Below are 16,141 nucleotides of genomic sequence, written 5' to 3' on the forward strand. Positions count from 1 at the left end.
GGAGAAACATTGCAATCATTGTAAAAATCATCATTTGGTGTGCTAAGATCATGTTTACAATTAATCAAGAGTGCACAATTCAACAGAATATTAATATTTAACCATCAACTTTACAAATAAAATAAAGACTACAAAGATGTTGCTACTGCAGTACCAACAGTAAAGGAAATATTTACAATGTTTACACCCTAACGAAAAAACAAAACCAAACTCTTCCCCAACAAAATGGTCAATTTAACCATGGACCATGATTATTTATTAAACCTTTACAGTGCAAGGTGGCCCTAGAAACCAGACCTAAGACTAAAGAGCATCAAGAGAGTTCACAGCTCTGAGTGAGATGCACGCAGTTATGCCAACAGGATCTACACCCATGAGAAATCTCCTTCCAGCTACAGACAGAAATGGAATTTGAAATCAACTTTTCTAAAGTGCTCCAATTTCTTTCAGTACAAAAATATAAAAAACTGATTTATAAACATGGCACAAATGTTATGAACCAGAGCTCGCACAGATGCTGTTTGAAAAGGAATGTGCTGATGGTGGGTGAGGAAGTCACCAGTGGTTAAAAAGATGTTGGGTCTGGTCTCAAAGAGAGGGCAGGGGAAAGGCTTTGCTTTGCCTACAGCACTTGTGTAACCTGGCATGCAGATCTGTTTCCTGGTAAATGTGAGAACTGCTGGGGAAGACAACAAAATCTCCAAATTCCCTTGCATGGGGGGCACAACACACAGGGACTCCACTGAGCAGCACCGGGGAGCCTCAGCTCCCATTCCACAGAGTTAGAAGTAAAATGAAATAAGTATGTTTAACCCTTTCCTAGTTTAAGTTTCGACTCTCATTGTAAACGCAAATGACAAACACCAAGCTCCATGTATGCAGAATCATTTGACCAGTACTCAGAAAGACAAAACTGCCTGCAAATTATTTAGAATGACTCCTAGCTGTGCAGGAAGGCGAGTACCTGGATGAGCAAGCATCTCTAGGAACACCAATTCTTCTGCCTCACGCTGGGGGATGATCAGCAATCTCAATTCGTGGGACATGCCACAGCTACAATCCACAGACAGCACAGGTAAAAACTAGGGAAGCATCCACAACACACACAGGGCAGCTGTGCTCAGCACTAGTGGCCACGGAGGCATCCTCAGCCTGGAACATGGAACCTCCACATTCCACATGGGAAGAGAAAGAGGAAGCCTCCTTAACACCAGAGCTCAAATTGAAATCAGAACCATAGAAACAGCCTCTACATTGCAACATCACAATACTGAAGGACAAACATGCTGATAATTTTAAGGCTGTGACACCAAGAAAGCATGGTGGCAGTTCAAAGCTCGTGCTGGCATTTCCTCCACACCCCAGCTCAGAAAGAAGCCAAAAGGCACCTGGGAGGCACAGAATTTTGAACTGTCTAATCCTCAGAAATCACTTAAAATGAAAGTTTTATCTGAAGTGACCAAAAAGTCCAATAGGAAGGATGTGACTCAGAATCAATAGCAGGTTACTTAGCCCAGGACACAGCAGTATTTTGCAAACTAATTTACCTAGAATAGTTATTTTTCTAGGAACAAGATTTGAGTGAAGAGTCCAAAACCAGTTCATTCAACTGGAGTGATTTGTTAACAATTTCACAGATTCAGTTTTGCACAAGTGAAGAGACCCATGATTCATTTAAAGAATATTCTTTAATATTCTTTAAAAGAAAATAATTCACTTGCTTCCCTCAGCCTTCTACAGATCCCCTGCCCAAACTCTGGTAGCAATGAGGTATCACAGCACCTGCTAACTCCAAAACCTTCTCCAGGCTGACCCAAGTGACAGAAGACACCATCTCTGCTCAGGGTACAAACAGCTTTCATAAGGGCAGCTGCAGCCAGACACGTGCACTGAGGACAGAAAATGACTTCTAAGGTAACTTCTCAGTTACAGATTGGAGACACATATTCCAAGGAGCTTTTGGAGTTTGAACCAACAGCTTTGGCCTGTCACGGGCCTGGGTCCATTTGTTAACAGCCAAAACTTATTTCAAGCACTGCTGACAAGAAGTATTAAAAAAGTTACATTTAAGTTAAAACATTAAAATAAATGGGACCTCACTGCAGACTTTATTTTCCACATGTCACTGTTCTATATTTATATTCATCCATTGCACAGGAGAACAGCCAATGAGCTGCTCCAGCCCTTCCAACATTCCCTCCCATACTTTAGGAGAGGCACAAAATAAACCTAAATAAACGCTTCCAAAAATTGCTTCCAAGCACCCAAACTGACATCTCTTTTTGGCCGAGGTGATTTACTTCACTGATGCAGCTTAGCTTTGGGCTAAAACTCCTAAAAACCTGGTAATTTAAGGCAGTGGGGGCATTGAGTTTTCACTGGGAGTGGCCCAACCACAGCATGAAGGAGAGAACATCCTGTGCATTCCTGCTGCTTCTCTGTGTGCTTCCAGGGGAAATTACAGGGGACCAGAGGTGACTGGAGTATGCACATCATCCAGTGGAAAAATCAGTGCCAGTCCTACAGAGCTGCTAGATCCCACACTGCTGCATGGATCAGGAGTTACACTGATTTTAGGAATTCCCCTCCATTCCAAACTAACTTTCTGGAATGCAAAAACTGAATATGGAGTGGGATTCTGTTCTAATCACCAAAGATACGGCACCCCAACAAAACCAAACCATCAGTGGAACAGTTCCACTCTGTTTCCTGCTGACAATCACACCAGGTTCTGCAATGCTGATGATTTACCATTGTTAAATCTTGTTATTAAAGGCAAGTGTGTCCAATTTCACTTTTTGGGGGTTGGGGGAGCATCCCCAATGTAGTAATGAGCCAGTCTGGGGTTTCCTCTCACTGAACTCAGTGCCACTGCCTCAGGTTTGTACCAGAACCACTCAGTTAAGAAAAAGACCCTTAAATCCAAAAACTGTCCCATCAGGAGTGCTTGTCCCCAAGACCTGTTCAGTATTTTCTAGCTTATCTTTCCCCTGACCAGTAAATTTGGGTTTTTCAATTTCTCATCTGAAGGCAATAACCCAAATGATCACCACTTAAAAATATAAACTGCTGTTTTCTGCTGAAAATTGATGAAGTTTCTTGTACTGTAACTACTGAAGTAATTTTAAAACTCCCAAGAAAAGAGAAGTTATGGCCTTAAAGACATCACTAACATCACACAGGGCCTAATCACAGGGACAGCTCAGTGATTTGAGGAGACAGGCAAACACCACTGGATCCATTGCCATGAGACTGGATGGAGCCGACCAGGCCTTCCATCCACTGCTGCTAAAATCACTTTAAATCAGTTACAGATATAAAAATAAGCTATTATCAATTGTGTCCTGAAAGATATTAGTCCATGATTTTAAACTTCAAGATCCTGATTCCTTTAATTCTGTAACAATACCCCTAAAGAATCTCTCCTGTGCATCATTATCTGACCAGTCACATTCAACACACAACAGAACACACATCCTTGGGTGAGGGTGGGAAAAGAATCCGAGACACAGAGTGAAAAACAACACACAAAATGACTGTGCAAATTACTACAAAGGTAAATAATGCCTTTTCAGCAGAACACTTAATGTCACCACCATTCCATGAGCAAGAACTGACCCATTTCACAAGAGGTATCAAAGCTGGTTTAGCTGAAAGCAGCTAAACACAGGTTTAGCTCAGAGTATTTTTTTATTATAATTAAAACCAAACAGTTCTTATTCCCTTCATTCCTAACACGATGCTGCAGAGACGTCTCTGCAGTAACAGCAGCTTTGATATCTTCTGGTACTGGGAGTAAAGTCCCAACAAATTAACAGACAAACAAAAGATGCAGAAAACAGGATTAAACAAGACAATAAATTACTGCATTTGAACGCTTCTTAGACATGTCTTCAGCAAAGAACAAATCCAAGTCTTTAAGTTCATTCTGAACCAACCCATGAGTTTGCCTGGGAACCTGTACTGCTGTCCCCAAGAGGGACACAGGATCCCAGTGACGCTGGTGGCCAATGAAATGTGCATTCAGTCCAATTCTTCATCATCACTGTGAATTCTCACACGTCCAATCCTTCTCCTCCACAAACAGGTGGAGCTCCTGCCTCTTGAAGATGCTGTCAGAAGCTCACCTTACCTTCTCTTCCACTGTACCTGGCCACAGGGCTTGTGCCACTGGGTTCACAGTGCCTGGCACACCTGGCTGGGAGGGGACTGGCTTGCTGTCACCTGGTTACCAACACACAACCCATTACTGACCTGGACCTGGGAAAACAGATTTAAAAATTTGCAGCCATTCTGGGGCCTACTTCTAAAACTTTTTACATAAAAATCAGGATGGTTCAACATCACCAATAACAATTTACAAGATGGTGCCCATGAAGAGCTATATTCTCCAAAAAGAGGACATTACAATAAATGTCAGAATTTTAACATGCTCTGAATTGATATAGCCATGCCTTGTGTCAACACACTGGAGAATTTAAAAGCAAATTGTTACTACTGTGCCCTCATTCTGAGCTGCTGGCAGAGAAGCCAACAAAGCAGGACAGTAATCCTGGTTTGGTCCTTGCTTGTAGTAACTAGGCAGGGATCAGAAGACATCCTTGTCGGGCCTCCATCACGGTGCACACTGGGGCCTGAGTTCTTGAAACAGTGTGTCAGGTGATTCATCTTCAAACGGAAACAATTAGAAGAAAATGACATCTTCTTTGCTGGTATCATCTTGCACATTCAACAGATTGGGCTGAGAGGGCACCAGGGGCTGAACCTGAACGTTATTGGGCTTGAAGAGAGTCGCTGAGGCAGATGAAAGTGCTTCTGGCTGAGCATCTGTAGGGCCATACAGTTCTAGAGGGAAAAAATGGGAGAAGACATATTCATGACGCTGCAGAGAGAGCCTGAGGCACACCCATGGATGGGCAAGCTGGCCAAGGCATACCTGGCTGGAATGCAGTGGTCTGGCTGCTCGGCAGGGACGGACTTGCTGACCGCCTGCCTCTCAGGACAGCCTCCTCTCGTCCAACGAGCCTGGAGGGAAGCAGCTGCTTCTGATCAACAGAGGCTGAAGAAAATAGTTTGTGAATTAGTATTTGAGATGAGCAGCACTTCACAAATGTCACTTCTTCATGCTGGGGCCACTGTACTGACACCTTTAAACACACCCAAAAAAGCTGCAAAACCACAAAGAGCTGGTCCTGCTTAAATTTTCTCTTCAGCTGTTTAAACTATGAATACTTTTCCTTGAGACTTCCAGTTCAGTTACTGGCAGACCCTGACAATCTCAGATTTAAAACCCCGTATTATCAAGCACAGCAGAGAGAGAGAGAAAAAAAATCTTTGTCTGTAGAATTCAAATAGCAAATGGCCATTTGTGCTACTTGTAACACGCAGAGCTGTGATCAACTTTTGTCTCTGCTCTCCATCTGTCCCACAGCTGCTCAGCAGCACAGCCCACTGATTCTGGCATAACAGCTCCCCAGTTTCTTAGTTTCAACAATGAAAGCAGTTCATGAAATGGTTATTCTGGATCTAAAGAACCTCTCTCTTTCAGTACACATTCCTCAGATGTCACAAAACCCAAATTCAATACACAGCATTTTGCCTCTGGTACAGAAAGTTTTGTTCCATTTTATTCTAAGATCTACACATGGGCATAACAAGCATGAAGCCCACTAATGTTCGCAAGAGAATAGAGATCAATATATTTGTGGTTTATATCTTTCACATAAATTACAGAAAAACACCATTAAGTCCATTTCCACTGCAGAGACCATTATGTAAGAGCTATTAAAAATAAACAGGGGAGATGTGGCATTAGAATTTTATATTACCAGCATTTGGTATGCAGGGTAAGAGGATACAGGCTTCATTTATGTGCAAAACCATAAGCAAGTTTGTAAAGGCACTAAACTTTAAGCACGACAGAGACAGATGTTTCTGCAATGTGCCAAGCCCCTGCCCCTGCTCTCCCTGTCAGGTTTGGCTCCCAGTCCTCTGCAGCAGTGCAGAGTGATGGACAAGTTTGTCAAGTCTGAATCCACCACAATGCTAAGAAGATAATTTCGTAACTTAAAATTACAGACTATTCCCATAAGCTGGCAGTGGGGCTACTTTAAGTGGTAGAGATAAAATGGTTTTTACTGTGTTTGTCATTGGCAAAGATCACTACTCCAGTACCCAGCACTTAGAAGCAGAAATTACAACAGGACAGGGTGACTGCATTCTTACTTGCTTCTATTTATGACAAAATTAGCCCCTTTCAACTTACACAGCATCTCAATTTTGGCCTGGAGATCTGTTTTTAATGAATGAATCGTGCTAAGAAAAGCATTGCATTCAATATCACTACAACTCTAGACAGACAGCAAAAAGGCTAAGCCAACCTCAAAACATTTTACTCATGCACAAGAGCTTTTTTTTTTGTTTTGTTTTGTTTTGTTTTGTTTTGCTCTTTTTCTTTAACACTACAGATAGACAAGAAGATTTTACATCCAGGTTTACAACCTCCCACCACCATTCTGTTGTGTTGGAATACACAACTCCATTTTCAGCATTATCCCTCTGGGTTATATTTCCAATTCCAATAGTATAGACATGGAGCTCCTAACAGGATTTTAGGAGGTTGAGATTTTAACTGCAGCAAACTCACTAATAACATGCAGCATATTAATTTCTGGGTTTCATACAGAGGTCTAACTGCAGGGTTCTGTCTCCCTGTGATCCTGGTGGAGATCAGAAATGCATTTAAACGGACTTAAAATCACACATACCCGAACTGTCTGTCCTATGAGATGCTTTGTTCTTGCCACCTTTCTCCTTGCTTCCTTTTGTGAAGGTGGCCAGCTTGGTGGGGATCTGCTGCTGGACTGCAGCAGGTTTCTGGATCTGGTTGGTTGCACTCAGGAGATGTATTGGCACTTCGTTCTTCAGGGAGGCCCGGCTCTCCAGGGTGGTGCTGTCCCTGCGCACCAGCTCCGGCCGCTCCAGGTACTCCAGCCCGGCCACCGAGGTCACTCTCACTGAGGATTTGGAGACAGCTCCAGAGGCTTCCACCCCTTCTCCGTTGAAGCTGATGGAATGACTGATGATCTGGCTCTGCATGAGGAAAAATGCATTCTAAGTCAAATGGGGATTTTCATCCTCTCCAGCACAAGGAGGGACCACCCCAGCCCCAACAGCGCAAAGCACTTCCTAGTGCAAAGCAGAACAGGGTAGGCAAAGCCTAAAGGTTCCTGGAGAACAGAAAGAAGAGTAAGACTGTAAGTCCTCGGACACTGAAAAGAACCTCAGCAGCTCCAAACTGCTTAACAGTGCACCTAGGAAAGAGCAGACTGCACGGGGTGATGACAGAGCAGAGAAAGCAGGACTTTCAGAAAGGTTCAATGAACCAAATTTAATCAGACCTCCAAATTTCTATTAAAACACAAGGAATGTTTTTAGAAATCAACTGCACAAAATGCTGTTGAGGTAGCACAGTTTCTGCAGTCAACCTGCCTGCAACAGACAGTTCCTGAATTTGAAAACTATTCAGTCAGGCACAATGGAAAATAACTTATTCTCCATTTCTATCTTTTTAAAAAATATTCTCATTGCCAGACATCCGGGTGGAACTTCACAGACACTGGGAAACTGCCAAGCTCTGATCTCTCTGAGAGCAGCCATCACCAGCTACTTCAGGTGATGGTTCCAGGAGCCCACTCAAAAGCAAAAACAGGCTGGTGGTACAGTAAGTGCAGCTTCACCCAGAAGCAAGCGGTTTAATAGGAACAAAACTGAGAAAACCAATACCTCACCTGGCCCATTTCTGGGGAGAAGGTGCCTGACACTGTGTTCTGCTTCTTCAGCTTCTTTAGCTGGTCCAGGCGCTCTCTCTCCTTCTCAACAGCTCTCTGGGCTTCCCGCAGCCTCTCCAGGTCGTGCTGATAGGCCTCCCTCTGCCTCTCCAGCTCTTCCCTGTCCTGGTTCAGCCTCTCCCGCAGCTGCCGCATCTCCTCCGCGTGCTCCTGCATCCGCGCTTCCGTGAGCTCGAATTCCCTCTGCTGCCGGCTCCGCTCCCGCTCCAGGCGCTGCTGCTCCAGCTTCAGCTGGCTCTGGAGCTTCTGGACATTCATCAGTTCTTCCCTCTGCTTTTCGAAGTTCCGCTGCTTCTCCTGCTCCAGCAGCAGATTCCCTCGGGTGGACTGCAGCCGGTACTGCTTCTCCCGGTCTGCCATGGTGGCTCGCTGCACCTCGATGTAGCTGTCCTGCTGAGATATCACAGCCTGGAGGGGATAAAATTCCAGCATGAGGCACCCAGGCTCAAAAAACATACCCGGCTAAGCAGGAGATGACAGCATCTACGAGGTGGGGTCACAGAGTCTTTTCCTTCCAGAGCATATCTTAATTCCAGCTCGTACAGCCCACGGTGACTGACACAACACTGAAGATGGCCAGGCAAATAAATTATGCTTATGTGTGTCAAAGTGGACATTTCTCGCCCCTAGAATTGTTACCCTGAATCAAAACAGTCAAAATATTGCTGATTACAAGATAACACTAAAAACAGAGAATCCATACACACGTGTACTAATAATGAGCACAGAGAGCAGATAGAGCCCAAAGCAGGAAAAGAATCAAGTGAGCAGGAAAAAGGAAATAATTACTTAAGACAACAGCTCTAACACTTCCTCCAAAACACCAGGCACAGTTTCCTTAGTCTCAGGTCTAAATTCTGCACTTCAGTCCAGCTTTAGGGGACATTTTCAAGGTAGCTCCTCTCCACACCTGCATAAATTTTATTACATTGAGTGCCTAATAAATCTCTTGGATAGTAAATGGTGGTTTACCTGAAGACTGAAGAGCAACTGTAACAGTGTCTGTATCCTTTGGACAAGCTGAAGAGGAGGAAAAAAACATTAGGCACTTGAGCAGAGCTCTGTTTTGAGGCTTTATACTTTTTAAAAATATTTTTAGCAGTGAAAACAATCCATGGTATCTGTACAAAAGCACACACAATGGAACCATGGCCACCAGAGTACTCTAGCATAGCAAAGGCCAATATGCAGGCACAAAGGATTTTAATTTATTATATTTGCTCAGATGCGAATCAGTGCCCAGCAAATCTCCCTGGGATTCCATGGAGAAGTCCTCATCATCTTCTCTTCACCTGAACTATTTAACCATCACTTCCTCCCATGCCCCAGCACTGAATCACGGCACAGGTCCAGCCCGCACAGGGATTTAGAGGCAAGTTTGGCCAGTGAGCAGTTAACATGCTGGGTTCCACAGACATTACAAACACTGAGTTTTGGAGGTAGTTTGGTTTGATTTTACATGCTATAATTACACTATGGCTATTTGCCATTGGATTTCTTAACAGCAGAAAGATCATACCTGAGACTCTACAGTGGGCTGAAAGCCACTGCTGTCATCCAGCCTCGTCCCATCGCTCTGTAAGGGAGACAAAACCAACATTTCTGCTAGGAACACTTGCTGGGTACTGGCAGTGCTGCCAGAAAAAGCTGGGATTGCTCCCATGCACTGAAGGACATACATCAAAAATACTGAGTTCATAAGCCAAGCTGAAACAGAAGTGGCCTGTTAAAGCCTGTGTTAATGGTACAGCATCAAACGAGCAAATGGAAAACTGAACTATCTTGCCTCTCAAGTGCTGAGCTACCAAGAAGCCCCACAAAACATCCTTAATAGTCAAGTAATTTTACACACAAAGCTGTTCCAGTCCAGCCCTGCCAGCTATGAAAACTTTTAAATTTGTGAGGTTTGTTCTGCACCATTATCATGATAAGGAACACAAGGAAAAGCATTTAAAACCCTCATAAACTCAACATACAGTTTGAGATCCTTCTTCTGCATCTGAAGAGAGCTCATGGACTTGCACATCTGAACTCAGTGCAGAGCCTCTCCAGTCCCACTGCCTCTGGTCACCACCACTGTTTTTCCTGCCACCTGAAAGAGGAGAGGAGTATGAGGAACTCACACCAGCACAGGGCCTGGGATAACTCAGTGAGTGCCAGAGCAAGCAGAAAAAAATGGTGACTCTGAACCAAAATGCAACTGCATGGCTTCTCCATGCTGATCCCAAGTGGAAGATCAGGCAACAGCAACACATACGGCTGCTTAAAAAAGTTTAAAACTTGAGAAGAACAGGTTAAGATAAATAGGGAGGGTGAGTTCAAATTACACTATTTTAAGTAAAACATGAAAACACAATGTCTGTATGAAAATAATCAGCTCCCAGAACTGCCAGCTCATGACATGTAATACTGGTCAGCAGGAATATTGCAGTCACAGCAGCACCACTGTGAGTGTGGAAAGAGGTAAGGGGAGATGGACCCCTCTTAAAAAAAGTACATGACAGATTTAGAACCTTCCAGAGACATCAGAAAGTGTTCTAGAGACTAACAACCAGTGAAATAAGGGCCATTCACTTTTTCAATTAATGCAAGAAGCAAAAATGGAGATAAATAGTATCTGGTCTTTCCTCTTATTTCATTAATTAATTGATAAATCATCAGGATTCAACAAAGCTCCAATGACTCCAGTGCAGATACAAATTGGAAAAAAGTATTCATGACACAATGAAAGCAGACAGCTGAATTCAAATTTTCTAGGTTTCTAGGTCAACCATTTCTTTTTTAACAAAATTGAAATTTTGTGTGTAATTGTGGTGATTATAAAGAATGGGTTAAAGTAATGCCCTTAGCATAACACTGAGAGCCCTACTCTGCTCTCTAGTGTTGGTATCAGGAGCAAAAGATCCAACATGCTGGAGGTTTGCTCTGATCTGCCTTTTTAGAGCCTGGTGAAGCTTCCCTGTATGAGAGCCTCAATTCCTTGTTCTTATTCTCTGTACAGTAATCACAGTAAAAATATCAGAAAAATGCTGAATGTCCCCTTTCTTACTTTTGCTTGAAACTGAGGGACTACTGTCATATCCTCCAAAGGTCTCTGCTCTCCGGGGGAGTCCTGAGCCATCCTCAGGCTGACAGGATGCACTGCCAAAGTGAGTGAAGATAAAGTCCTGCAGATTTTCAGCTGGGGAAGAGAACATGTCATGTAAACAGCCATGTCTGTGCAGCGATACAAGTTTTCATGCTAATGAGCCTAAAAAACAATTTCAACCATCAAATCCACTAAAAGTTCAGGCAGTCTGAGATGTCCTGCAGTACAGATGAATTTTCCTTTGTGAGTAGCTCTGCATGACAGGCTCTTCATATGAAGATGAGCTGTTCCTTAATTGCAAGTCAAGATTATCAAACCTTGAGCGTTTGGTTTTTTCCTTTTTTTTTTTTTAATAGAAACTATGTTAGGGATTATTTTCTTTCTAAACATACTATCTTTAGACAGGCTGTTTTTAATAGATAATCCTCCCATAATATTACATTTCAGGACTGTGTATTATTAGAGCACTCTGTTACCCTTTCTGAACAGACTTGTCCTAAGATTCCACTCATTGATCCTTAAAAATAAAACAATCCAAGCTGTGCAGGTCTTCTACCTAAACCCACAAATGCACTTCACCTTTCTTGCAGATTGGTTCTGAGAAAAAGGAAGTCTGAACCATGTTACATAAAAGCATTATGTTATTACAGGATGATTTTCAGGGCCTGTACTTAGATCCTGGGTGCTTATCCCCACACCAGCACCTGAGTAAATGCCCCCACATTCCCACATTCCATTCACCTTCAGTCACTGCAGACTTCAGAATGGCCTCTCCCTGCAGATTCTCTGAGATATCCCCCCGAAGAAGCAGCCTGGCTCGGGATCCTTGGGAATGGTCTTCAAAGCCATTCATCTCAGACATTTCCACATAAATCTGCTGCTTCCCAGTGAGACTTTGCAGAATCAGGTCATCTTTCATGCTCAAACGCTCTGAAGGAAGAAACAAATTCAGTCCTGCCTTCCTTATCACTGTCACAGAACCATGTTCAATTTGGGAAATTATCATTCATTTCATGGCCAGAGCATCAAATGCAGAGATTTAACTAACAATTAAGGAGAAAACTTTTGCAGCACACAAAGCTTATTAGACTTCTTTAGCCACTATTTCTACAGAATCTTACACCACCTCAAAAGACTTATGAAGGAGAAACTTCATATCCTGATAAAGAATTAGACAGCCATGAATCACAAATAATGCTGAAAAGCAGCTTGTGGAATATACAACTCATTACCTTGAAAATCCTTTAACTTCGCAGCTCTTGCTTCAGCCTGCCTCCTGTCTGCTTCAGGTTCATTAAATGCTCCTCCTTCTTCATCAGGACAGCTGTCCAAAGGGAAAGACAGATTTATGTTTGATTTGCATGTAAGATAATTTAAAACCATCTCAGGACTCAACCTGCAGTTGCCTCAGTTGTGGTTTATCCTGGGTGTCAATCTTCCTCCCTTTTCCAAAGTCCTGTTGCATTTGACATCAGTAAGCCTTTTATTTTTTTTAAATAAAAGCAGGATGAAGTCTTTGACTAGTTTTTATTTCATCTTTATGAGTGGTTTCTTCTCAATGAACACAAACAGAATTGAATACTGAAGAACTGCACACTTGCTTTTACAAGGAAAGTTTAGGTAGAGTCAAATGGATTTAAAAGATAAATTTACACCTGCGAGTGCTGTGAAGACAAGCAAGAAATTGGGCCCTCCCTCTTTCCCTCATGCCTTACCTCTCCACAGCCCTGCGGATGTGTGCCATCCAGGAATTCCTCTCCTCTTTGGAGCTGGTGTGAATTTCATACATTTCTGGTCCTTTTAAGGAAGCACTAATTAAGAACATTGCCTTTTCCTCATTAGCTACCTCTCTCACAATCAATTTTTGCAGTGAGATAACTGGTGGCTTAGAGTCCTGTAAAATAAAATACCATTTATTGCAGTACGTTAGATGTGTTCTTTAGGAATTGTGTTTCCTAGCTGCCCCCTCTTCCTATTTATCCAGAGCCACCAGGAGCTGTAACATCATGAGATAACTCTGACCTTTTCACATGACACTTTCAATGTTGTCATTTTTTGCATCATTGAAAACATGGAATGAAGAATGTACATGTCAAAAACAAGAGGTCTTGATACCTGACTGAACATCAAAGCCTGTGTCAATTTAAAGATCCCCACTGAGTGCCAGAAGTCGAGAACAGGCTCAAAAATTTTGCTCAAAAGGAGGCAAACCCAAAATTTGAAAAAGAAAAAAATGACACAATGTGAAGTGAAAGGAGAGAACAAGAGGTAGCATTAGAGGTTTTAAGCTGGCTACAAAAGAAATAAATCAGAGGTGTTAGAGGGTGTCAGGCCCTGATAAAAATGACACCAGGTGACAGGTAGTGTATTGTATAATGAGGATTAACTGGATTAGCTGTCAGCCTTTGCAGTGAAAACATTTACAGGAGGGATATTAGTTACTAAAAACCTGTCTAGGCTTCCTACAGCATAGCTCCAACATATGCAGCCTAGAAAGTTCCTTCCCAGGAGAAAGCAGCATTTTGTGACTGCTGAACCTTCACAGAATAATCTAGAGCCAGGATAAGAGAACTGTGAAGCAAACACCAGGAACACCAGGAAGCTTCTGCCAGCTTCTCTGAGCAGCTGTACTGCAATTCCAGCCATGAACAGAGGTCACTGGAAAAACAGAATCACTGAGCAGATCCATTTGCTCCCTCACTTGATTTATTTATGGAGAAGTGATATTAAATTTCAAATAAACTGCATACACACGAAGATGCAAAAAAATTGGTCAGATTCTAAGTATAGAGCACGTTTCCAGAGGAGAAAAAAAGTCTACCACACAGCACCATGTTCTGTGCATTCAGAGAAGGGTAATTTGAAAAGCAGCTGTTTGTACAGCCCTGAGGTCACCTAAATAGCTTTTGCCATTAGAACTCAGCTCTAATGTTAATGTCTTGGAAAAAAAACATCCAAGAAACCATTGCATGAAAGAGTTTCTCTTTTACAGGTTCTACAACAGCCATCAGTGAACTAGATATGAGGACAAAATGTACAAATTAACTTCTCTGAGGACACCTGTGGAAATGCCCTAGAAAAGCAAGTGAATTCACTGAATGTTCTGGAGTGCTGCAGTAATAACATCTGCATTTAGTGCTTATTCCATGTATTTCAGGAAAGTTCTCTGCCCCTAGTAAATCTCAGGGTGCTAGGACCACAGCTACCACGTCCCTAACTGAGATGGCAGATTCTTTCCTTGCACACTAAACAGAAGCAGGATTTATTTGCAAGTGTTTTTCAAAGCATGCTTCTAGCATGTGCAATGTCCACAACTTGTACAAAATCTCAGCCTAACAAAACTCAGTGAAAAGGAAAGTCATGGCACAAGAACAGAAAGAGTGAAAACCATGGGAGGGAGATGTGGCAGCTACCACTGGCCAGTGCAAGAAAATACTGCTTTGCACTGGGAGAGTGGAGAAAGGATTCAACAAGTACTAGAACTGCTTCAGACAAAGTGATTCTGCAATTGGCTGATTTATTCACTTAATTTTTCCTGAACCTCCTATAACAAGTATCTACCATCCCTAATTGTGTTTCTTCTGTAGTTACTGTCATTCATAAATCTTCTAAGTGCATGTATTAAATAAAGAAAACAATACCTACCACAGATGCAAATGTGTATTTTTGGTCCTTTTCTTGTAAGAGCAACAGTACATCAGTGAGCAGGACAGCCAGAATATCTATAGTAATGAAAGAGACAAATAAAAAGGAAAGAGAGTCATATATTAAAGCAGAAAGACCAGTCCAGACTCAAAAATCACTTAACTTATATTTCCTGCAAGCCAGGGAATAGCATGTCACCATTTGCAATATTGGGTCTGTTACAGCCTTCCACTTGGTTTGTACCGTGCAGAACCAGCTGATTTAAACAGAGCTCACTTAAAGCTTGAGAAAACCCACACAGACATCCTACACATGGACTACAGAGGGAACATGTCTCTCCCAACAGCAAATTCTTCTGGCACTGCAGCCATTCAGGATCCAACCTACTCCTGGCTGCACCTTCTGTGCCACTGAAGCTTCTCCTTAAACACTTGAGCAATGAAGCTGCTCAAATATTCCCTGATGGCCACTGCTTTGATTTTCTGGCAAATGCAGAATTAAGTGTCATGCAGCTGACATGACACAGGTTTTACAAAGTGTGAAGCAGAGCTCGAACAAGATAATGCTTTTCCACAGGAGACTAAGTCAGGATGACTCAAAGCTTTGTCATCCATCTGAAGAATTTCCTCTTGAATTGGGAAGCAGATCAGCCAGATAATAAGCAAGCAGCATAAGGAACTTATCATGCACCATTACAGAGATGCTTATTGGACAAGCCAAGAATAGAACAAGTGCTATTTCCTCCAATATCCTATTAAACAAGCTGGTTATTTTCATCTTGTTTTATACCAAATCGATCAGTAATAAACAGTTACTAAAAAAAAAAAAACAACACCAAAAAAAACCCACATAAATCTTGCTTCCCAGTTGTGTTTTGCCCTTGCTGGTGCTGTACCTTTGAGCCTCCCTGATGCAGCTTTCCAGTACAGCATCCCATCCAGGAGGAGCCGCCTCTGGCCCATGTCATCCTTTCGGAACAAAAGCCCATTCTTGCATTTCCCTGATGATTTCAGCTCCATTTTGTGCATGATCTCTCTGAGTCGCTGTCCCTTCTCACACTCATTTACCATGGCATCTACATGGGTGATGGTGTCCTTAATTAAACCAAGGGCCTGGGTCAGCTCTTCGTAATCTCTAGTTCCAGCTAAGGGAAAAGAGAAGCAGTCAGCCACTCTGGAATACAAGACATGAGCCATCCAAATGTATTTTAGCATAAGGGCTCCATACTTGACATCTAACAGTATTTTCCAAGAGTTTAAGTTTAAAACTAAAATATAATAACCTAAAGCTCTGAAAAGCTAATGAACCAACAGATTTTACTAATGTGGGTTTGTGGTTGAAGACTTTAAATGCTTTCTCCTCTGAGGAGAGGCTGGGAGAATTGGGATTGTTCAGCCTGGAGAAATTTCAGAGTGATAAGTGTGGCCTGAAGGGAGCCTACAGGAAAGATGGAGAGAGACAATTTAACAAGGGCATGGAGTGACAGGACAAAGGAGAATGGCTTTAAGCTGAAGAAGGGCAGGGCTGGATGGGATATTGGGAAGAAATTCCCCACTGT

At 42.6% G+C, this 16,141-nt stretch overlaps 1 protein-coding gene across 1 annotated transcript in view; it reads right to left on the bottom strand.

Moving 5' to 3' along the window:
• Positions 1-2,984: 2,984 nt before the first annotated feature.
• The window catches only part of ARHGEF18 (Rho/Rac guanine nucleotide exchange factor 18), a 39,595-nt gene continuing 26,438 nt past the window's right edge, over positions 2,985-16,141 (bottom strand). The window contains exons 17-29 of the mRNA XM_062509967.1: positions 15,479-15,727; positions 14,584-14,660; positions 12,654-12,832; positions 12,171-12,262; positions 11,680-11,868; positions 10,900-11,031; positions 9,827-9,942; positions 9,370-9,426; positions 8,823-8,870; positions 7,791-8,258; positions 6,748-7,092; positions 4,937-5,042; positions 2,985-4,845 (exon numbers count right to left, since the gene is read on the bottom strand). Of these exons, the coding sequence (XP_062365951.1) occupies positions 4,685-4,845; positions 4,937-5,042; positions 6,748-7,092; positions 7,791-8,258; positions 8,823-8,870; positions 9,370-9,426; positions 9,827-9,942; positions 10,900-11,031; positions 11,680-11,868; positions 12,171-12,262; positions 12,654-12,832; positions 14,584-14,660; positions 15,479-15,727 (2,219 nt within the window). The 3' untranslated portion in view covers positions 2,985-4,684. The remainder of the gene's footprint in view (positions 4,846-4,936; positions 5,043-6,747; positions 7,093-7,790; positions 8,259-8,822; positions 8,871-9,369; positions 9,427-9,826; positions 9,943-10,899; positions 11,032-11,679; positions 11,869-12,170; positions 12,263-12,653; positions 12,833-14,583; positions 14,661-15,478; positions 15,728-16,141) is intronic.

The sequence above is a fragment of the Cinclus cinclus genome, chromosome 28, assembly GCF_963662255.1.
Source record: "Cinclus cinclus chromosome 28, bCinCin1.1, whole genome shotgun sequence".
Classification (NCBI taxonomy): domain Eukaryota; kingdom Metazoa; phylum Chordata; class Aves; order Passeriformes; family Cinclidae; genus Cinclus; species Cinclus cinclus.